The 9199-nt window shown below is 33.3% G+C and overlaps 1 protein-coding gene across 1 annotated transcript; it reads left to right on the top strand.

Annotated features, from left to right (window-relative positions):
- The first annotated feature begins 1264 nt into the window (after window positions 1-1264).
- On the top strand, window positions 1265-5373 carry LOC100790445 (11-oxo-beta-amyrin 30-oxidase). Its single transcript, XM_003527188.4, has 5 exons — window positions 1265-1638; window positions 2728-2945; window positions 3041-3282; window positions 3922-4309; window positions 4688-5373. Exons 1-5 carry the CDS (start codon window positions 1350-1352, stop codon window positions 5111-5113), a joined length of 1563 nt encoding a protein of 520 aa, XP_003527236.1. The 5' UTR covers window positions 1265-1349; the 3' UTR covers window positions 5114-5373.
- Window positions 5374-9199: the final 3826 nt, after the last annotated feature.

Genomic DNA, 9199 nt, shown 5'->3' with positions numbered 1-9199 from the left:
ATACCGACACCGACACGACACCGATGTCCGTGTCCGGGTTGAGTTTGATGTGTTTGAAAGATGTCCACGTGTCCATATCTGGATGTTCGTGTCAGTGTTGGTACTTCATAGAGATCTGTTCTTTGTAGCCTCATCTAGCACAATCGGAGAATCAATTCCCCCGACAATCTCAAACAGTAGCTTGGGGCTCCAATTTTCTTGTGGTAGGTCAAGAATTCTAACCAACATTGGGCACGGGTCTGTCGCATATTATTCGAAGTGAAATCAAGGGTCCACTGGAGTAATCTCAACAAGCCCAACTGTAGGTTCCATGTTCCCACAGCCTAAACACTAAGTAGATTCTCCAAGGATGCGAAGAAGAACTCGAAGAAGCCCTTCCCAACCGGAATTAGTTTCCAATTACAGATTTTTCAATGGACAGATGACGCATGGTGAACAAGGAAGATGGAGGCGAAAGGTTGTGCCCATAAGAAGTATTTTAATTAATGCATCTGAAATCATTCAATCACCATTTTCTTTAACCGTGTGGTCAATCATCCTCTGTCCCAATGTTTGATTGTTGTACTCTTTATCTTCAAAGCATGGCTCTGTTTTTTCTTTGGGGTCTTTTAAGAGAAAAAAAATTAATGTTAAAATCATATGAAAATGCAAAAAATATTATAAATCACACAACTTTATGTCTCGGATAAAAAAAAAAAAAAACTCTATTTTAAGTATTTTGACCACAAGTTAGTATTTGTCATTTTTTTTCTTCATTTGCCTTGCATAGCATAAGAGTTCTAATGTTTAAGACTTAATTATATTTTTTTCTTAAATTTTTTATTTTTTGATAAAATTTACCATCAATAAATTAATTTAACTTATTTATTCTGAATTTATTAAAAAACTTATAAACTTTTCTTCAGTCATTAAACTTACGTGACATGTAAAAATAATTATATTTTTTATTTTAATGTGAATTTTATCCTTAGCTTTTATTTTTATTTTTTGGTGAGTATTATCTGTAAATTTTTAATTTTTAACAAGTTTTATTCTCAATTTTTAGACTATCACATCAGCTCAATTATGAAAGATAAAATTTGTGATTTTTTTTTTAAAAGATTGGGAATAAAATATGATAAATTTTATCGAACATAAAATTAATTAAAGAAATTAAAAATTAAAAAAATAGAATTAATCCAATTTTTATTTTTAATAGTATAAAACTAAACCTTGTATTGCACGTGCTACAGTATAATATAATAAAAAAAATAGAAGTATCCCCAAACTTCAAACAGATAAATAATATAAAAATCTTCTCTTTTCTCACTATTCACTCTGTCTCCAATTAAGTATTGCAGAAGCAAAAAATGGAGCCATTATTTTCTTCAGCAGCAGCAATATGTGTGGTGACTGTGTTGGTAGCTGTGATTCCCATATGGGCACTGAAGATGCTGAACTCGCTGTGGCTTAGGCCAAAGAGGTTTGAAAGGCTTCTTAGAGCGCAAGGTTTTCATGGTGACCCATACTCACTTTCTCATCACAACTCCAACCAAACCCTTTTGCAACAACACCAGCTCAATTCCCAACCTTTTCCTCTATCCGATGATGTTGCTCCTCGTGTATCCTCCTTGTTACATCACACTATCGACAAATATGGTACAACTTTTAATTTGTTTTCTCACTCTCCTCCCTCCTAATAGCTACTGTCTAGCACAAACAGTTGAGGATGAAATTACTTACAAGTTAACAGCTTAAGGCTATGTTTGTTTTACTGTTTGCGGAGTTCCAAACTTAGTTTGTAGAGTAAACTAATTTTGGGGACATATTTCGTTATCCTTAAAAGTATTTTTTTTTTAGTTTGGAGAGTAAACTCATTTTGGTGACATATTTGGTTATCTTTAAAAGTATTTTTTGCTTATGAAAATTTTGTCTGCAAACTCAATTTTGTAAGTGCATGTTTGATTTTCAGGTGAAAAAAGTATTTTTGAGGCTCAAAAGTACTTTTTTCAAAGGATTAAAATCCTTACTTTTGCTTTCATTTTAGTTTTATACATTGGATTTGCGTTGGATTTGCATTGAAACGCGAAATATTACTAACTTCAATCAAAACATGCACTTAGTCGCTTTTGCAAACTTAAGTTTTCGACTCAAATTAATCGAAACCTACACTTAGCAGGCCAAACTAGTTAGCAAGTTGACATCTTTATGATTATTAGATGGCTTCCTAACTAATCTTTACATGTAATTTAGTGTTATTATTTGTTTTCTCACATTAAAAAACACGTGTCATGAAAAAACATGATAATTTATTGTGGACAAAGGCAATGCTTAAATATTCGTTACTAGTCTGGTACCTAGCACAGTATCACTGCCTGCTTAAAAATTCATTCCTGCTGTATTAGTCCTTTAGTCCTTTCATTTCATATTGATTGTCATTTAAAAAAAAAGTAATTACTCCCAGACAGTAGTAGTATAGAGTATAGACACCAATTTTACTAAAATGTTCTTTCTTTCTTAATTTCTATAAATGCATCCTGAAGTAATCCAAGACAATAGTATTTATTAAGAGATAAAATTAGAATATAAGTTTTAATATTTCAATTAAACTGAAAATGTTAGTTGATTTTTTTAAATGTTAAAATTACAATCAATATGAAATGGAGGGAATATCATTTAATTAGTAAGTATACTTCTTAAGTTGTTGAAGCCTTTTTGAGCAGTTGCTGATAAGTAAAGGATGTGCAGGCAAGAAATCCTTCTTTTGGGAAGGTAGAACACCAAAGGTGATCATTACGGACCCAAATCAACTCAAAGAAGTCTTCAACAACATTCATGACTTCCAGAAGCCAAAGTTTAGTGACAATGTCAAGTTCTTGTTCGCTGGCCTGTTAAATTATGAGGGTGACAAGTGGGCTAAACATCGAAGAATTATGAACCCAGCATTTCACTCAGAAAAATTGAAAGTAATGTTATTTCTTTGATTTATTAATTTAATCATGTCACAATCAAATTGTTTTTTTTTTTGTATGATATGGTCTAACTGATACTTAATTTACAGAATATGCTACCAGCATTTTCTCAAAGCTGCCATGATATGATTAGCATGTGGAAGGGAATGTTGTCATCAGATGGAAAATGTGAGATTGACATTTGGCCTTTCCTTCAGAATTTAACTCGTGATGTAATTTCTCAAACAGCATTTGGAAGCAGCTATGCAGAAGGAGAAAAATTTTTTCGAAATCTGAGAATGCAGGGGTATCTTTTAATGGCAGGAAAGTACAAGAACATACCAATATTGCGGTAAGAGCATACTGTGATTTAATTTGGTTTAATTGACAACTAAATTAAGCATTTTCTAGTTTTACCAGGACCGAACTCACCATGAAGTTTGTAGAGAAAGCAACTATTTACCGATTATATATGCTAAGGAAATTAATCTCTAATGTAACAGAATGCACAAACTTTTGTTTTCTCTGTTTAAATTTTGTTGTGGACCTAAGCTGAAAGGTTGAAAGCTTCCAACTGTCATTAGTTTGTCAATAAATATTGCATTTTACATGGAAGCGGTTGATGTCTATAAGTCCTTGATAATCTTGGTAGTCTGAAGCCTCTCAAACTAGCCAAAAGAACTAGGATGTGTTTAAGATATAATATACAAACTCTAAACAATTAGAGTTCTCATAATTATGACGAATAATTATTGATTACTTACATATTTTGATTTACTGCATGTCTTATCCCCAAGATATTTTATATCTGGTTTTCAAAATAGTTTTTGAAAATCAAGAGTTATGGCATGCCAAATGACTATACAAGAGTTTCTACCAGAGTTGAACTCTTTTTGTATTGAGAGTATTGTCCTATGTTAGTTTTAGTTAGGAAGAAATGTAACACTGATAAGCTAGTCCATTCCTTCATAATTAACATATATGTTTCTAGGCATCTACGTACAACTACCACCAAGAGGATGGAAGCAATTGAAAGAGAGATACGAGATTCAATTGAGGGTATCATAAAAAAACGAGAGAAAGCCATGGAGAATGGTGAAACCTCTAATGAAGATTTATTAAGCATACTTTTGGAATCAAATCACAAGGAAATCCAGGGACATGGAAACAGTAGGGCTGTTGGAATGACCAAGCAAGAAGTAATTGAGGAATGCAAGCTATTTTACCTGGCAGGGCAAGAGACCACTTCATCTCTGCTGGTTTGGACAATGGTCTTATTGGCTAGGTATCCAGAATGGCAAGCACGAGCAAGGGACGAAGTTTTTCAAGTTTTTGGAAACCAAAATCCAAACATTGATGGGTTAAGTAAGCTTAAAATTGTACGTATCACATGCTTTTATTTGACTATTATTAATGATTATAATAGGTTAATTAAATTAATTGTAGGTTGTTGAACTATTTAATTTTATTTATTTATTTAGGTCTCCAAATTATAAACAAAAAGTAAAATTGTAACTGAGTATTTGATTTTATAAAATATTTGTATCCGAGTTCCTTAGGTTCTTAAAACCTCTACAAATTGTCATTTTTTGACAGTTTCAAGCTGACATTTAAATTATTTTCAGGGACTCAATTATAAAATTTTATATAATTAAGGAACCATTATATGTCAGCTAACTTTAAAATATTTTAAAGATTAATTTAATCTCATCTTAAATCTTTGGTGCTAACTTTTTCCATACCCGTTTCTTCCACAGGTGACCATGATTTTATACGAGGTTCTCAGGCTATATCCTCCAACAACTTTCTTTAGTCGCGCACCTCAAAAGGATGTGAAACTTGGAAATCTATCACTACCTGCAGGAATACGCATTACCATGCCAATATTATTTATTCATCATGATGGTGATATCTGGGGTGATGATGCAAAGGAGTTCAAACCTGAAAGGTTTTCTGAAGGAATTGCTAAGGCAACAAAAGGCCAAATTTCGTTTTATCCATTTGGATGGGGTCCTAGAATATGCATTGGCCAAAACTTTGCCTTAATGGAAGCAAAGATAGTGTTATCATTGCTTCTGCAACATTTCTCATTTGAGCTTTCTCCGGTCTATGAACATGCTCCAACGGTTGTGCTTAGTTTGCAGCCAAAACGTGGGGCACACATCGTTTTGCATAAACTATGATATGATTCATATATTGGAATTAGTCATCGGCTTGCGGGATAAGGCTACGCATATCTCACTTGGTTTAGTGTGTTATACATTATATTTCCTTTATATAGTATCAATCATGTACTTGTGTGTGGAATGAAAACTATCTTTAATTAAGGATCTTGCAAGTTGTAATGCAGGTGTATTTGAATATGTAGTATATGGTATATTGAAAACTATCTTTTGAGTTTGGTCACTGGTTACGGAGGAATAAAAGGGAAGGATTTCTCTCCTCTCTATCTCATCTATATATTTTATAGTGATTTGATAAATTTGCCTTTTTAATAGTTTTTTCATGCCATTCATTGTTTGCCATACCTTCACTATTAATTTTTGCGAAGTTTTTATAGAGTAAGATACATCTAATAGAAGTAGTAGCGTTGTTGGTTCTTGTGTGTTTCAATTGGAATCAACTCATCCTGCCTAAGGGAGCGTGGGTGCAGATTTAACTGTATAATTATTTTGTTTTTTTTAATAATTTTTTTATGGCTGTTGTCTTGACAACAAGATGTTGTTCATGCAATTGATGTACCACAAATTGTGGGTTGACGAAAAATTTCAGTGGAGTGCTATGATGGATTGATCGGAAAAGAACCAAGAGCTCTGGTTACGTAGCTTGCATCAAAGAGTGGAGACCATTGAGAGTAGTTGGTTATTTAGTTTTTGAAAGGAGTGAGTGGGACGTGGCTTGCATCAAAGAGGGGAGACCATTGAGAGTAGTTGTTATTTAGTTTTTGAAAGGACTGAGTGGGACAATAGGATTTTTGTTCTAATGAAATAAAAGGGAGCAAAGCCCAAAACTGCTTATGAGAAGCTAAGGAAGGATTTCAAATGTCAGCTTCTCCAACTCTCTCTTTGGCAAAATTTAATTCAATTTATTTTCTCTGAATCTCTCAATTATTTTATAGCACTGCCTAATATCAGTTTAGGTATCAATGACCATGTTGGAATTGACCATGACTATGGGTTTGGGGTGGACCCACATTCCTAAGTCGGAGCCTATTTCTAAGAATAAAAGGGTGATGTTTTCCTCTTAATCATTTTTTTCTCTCTTTTGGTTTTTTGATTTCTAATATGTGGCAAGTATATTGTACAAAGAGAAGAAAATAAGGGTTGCTAAGTAAAGATTAATGAAAGAGGGTAAAGATTAATGAAAGAGGATGTACCTAGAACTGCTGATGAGTTTGAGAAGCTGATTAGAAGCTCTCCTATTAGCAATTTCATCCGGATAAGATACATGGATTTCATGATTTCTATGGCTGATGTTGAGAAAGCCCACTATATCATATAACTTAGTAATTTTTAGTGCTTGTGCTCATGTCCAACTACTAGTTTAGCTGAGGTTCATCTCACTAATTGATATTCAAGTTGAAGTAATGATTTTGTAGGTACTTGGTTCATTGTATTTTGTAAAACTTGCTCTAATGTGATCATTCCACTTTTGTGCTACGGAAAGTGTTTTTTTCTTTTTCTTTCTGTAAATGGGTTTTTTTTATAACAAAGTAAATCATATTGTTGCAACAAGGTTTCATTTATGACTCAGTTGTATTTGTATCTTACGCTATGTTATGTTGGTGTTTCAAAGGCCGAAATTCATTTGTTTCAAATTAAATCGAAAAGTAACATAATAATAGTAAGTACTTTCTTATATCCTATTTAGCACTTGACTTTTTTTTTCTTCAATACCATTTTTTTTTACACAAGCACAATAGACTTTTATTGCACGAGAGAATAAAAAAAAGTTAAATAAATAAAAAGAGTTGGTTCAATAGATAAAAAGATAAAAACACTATTATCCATTTATTTAACTCTAAAAGCGTATTTGTAAAGAGTACTTTTTTATTTATTTACCAAAACTTATGTTGAAAATAACTCCCATGCTCTTGATCGTGTATTCTGGTAAGTGCTTGTAGGAAATGGTGTTTTCAGACTCTTGTTTCCAATTCACAAATTGATGAGAATCCTAAACCTGTTCAAATACAGGAATCTATGACCAGAAGTATGACTAAACAGTCAATGGATATCCTACAACAAATGGTAGCAGACATACTTAACAAGGCCCAAGTGGAGAAGGATAAAGGCCCAAAAGCAGAGACACTACTAAACATATTAATCGTTGCTAAAGGTCCAAACTAATTTGAAGGCTCATGCCAAATATGTTCTATTTTTTTATTATTTATTTATAATTTTTTTTCGTTGTAATTTTGGCCCAAACTATTTTGAAGGTCCGTGTCTATTTTTATCTTTTTGTTCAGATATACTATATGTATTGGTTTTCGTTTTCAATTAAATGGGAACTTTTTGGCATTTGATATAATTTGGTGAGAGCTTTTCTCTGGGGTTCCTTGTTGAACCAATCTTAGACACGTTATATCCTATTGAATTTTTATTTTTTTTCCTTTGTCATTTGTGTCTCAATTTCATGTTTGCATCTTGTTTGCGTCCTTGTTGCTTTCTTGTTTGCGTCTTGTTGCGTTCTTATTTGTGTTTTTGTTTTCGGTCTTGTTTGTGTTCTTATTCGTGTCTTGTTTTCTTTTCGATTCTCTGTAAAAAAAATCAAATTTTGTTACAAACAAATTCCGTTACAAATTCTGTTTGGGGGCAATTTGGCTTACTGGAAGAATTTTGGGGGTTTAGTAGGCCATTGAATTTCTCATTTGTTTGTTTGACTATTGAACGAATTGCCCAATTGCCTATTAAGTTTGGATCAGTGAAATTGATTGAGTGAAGAGCAGTCTATTATCATAAACAAATCTTGAAAAGAAAGCATTATAAAAAAGAAGTTGCAGAAAGTTTGAAAAAAAAGGAAAGAAAGAAAGAAAGTGGGTGTTATTGAGTAATCTCTTTGTTTCTTTATTTCTTCTATTGAGTCTGTTAGTTTGTTATCTAATCTGTTAGTTTGTTATCCAATCTGTTAGTTATTATTGAGTCTGCTAGTTTGTTATTCAATCTGTTTGTTTGTTATTCAAGTTTGTTATCTAATCTGTTAGTTTGTTATCCAATCTGCTATTCCATAATTAAATTGTCTTTCCTGTTCTATTACCTTGTGCATCCAATTTGATTCATCCAGGAACTTAAGAGGGAGCGAGTGGTAAAAGACAAAAAAAAAACATCACAAAAAAAAACCTATATTGAGAGCATCAAACATGAGTGAACTATTATCAAAGAGAGAAACACATGAGTAGAGTGTGGTGAGGTCCTGTAACCTTTGTTTAAAATCACTGCAGAATTTTCTGTTCCTTAATTATGGCAGGAACTAGTGACGATGGTGGTGAATATCATCAACTTGACAGATCTCAGCGATTGTTATTGAACGTGATGACTACACAAATGCAACGTTTGTTGAACCGTAACAATGAAGAGCTCTATGCACGAATAGAAGGACTAGAACGCCAAATGAATCCGAATGTTGGGAGACCTTATGGTGGGAACATAAGGGTCAATGATGAGCCGAACCGAATGGAGGGGCATAACAGAATTGAGGCTAAACAGGGTGATATGCTAATGATGAGAAGGCTATTGGGAAGTCAAATGCAACCACTAGATGACACCCAAAGAGAAAATATTTTTCACACTAGGTGCACAATTAATGGTAAGCTTTGCTCTTTAATTGTTAATGGAGAAAGTTGTACCAATGTTGCAAGTTCCAGGTTAGTGTCCAAACTCAATTTGGATACTAAGCCTCATCCTAGGCCATACAGACTTTAGTGGCTTAGTGAAAGTGAAGATGAAGAGGTAAAAGTGACTTAGCGGGTTGAGGTGTATTTCACAATTGGAAGATACAATGATAAGGTGTTGTGTGATGTGATTCCAATGGAGGCGACTCATATACTGTTAGGAAGACCATGACAATATGACACCAAAACAGTGCATGATGGCTTCACCAACAAGATTTCTTTCCAACACCATGACCAGAAAATTATTCTTAAACCTCTATCCCCTAGAGAAGTGTGTGATGACCAAATCAGAATGAGAGAAAAGAGAGAACAAGAGAAAGAAAAGAGTGAGGCACCACAGAGGAATAGGAAAAAGAAGAGTGATGCACCTGAGAGAAAGAGT

Source organism: Glycine max, chromosome 6, assembly GCF_000004515.6.
Source record: "Glycine max cultivar Williams 82 chromosome 6, Glycine_max_v4.0, whole genome shotgun sequence".
Lineage (NCBI taxonomy): Eukaryota > Viridiplantae > Streptophyta > Magnoliopsida > Fabales > Fabaceae > Glycine > Glycine max.
Note: the sequence above shows the minus strand (reverse complement) of the source record. Positions and strands in the feature narration are given on the sequence as shown.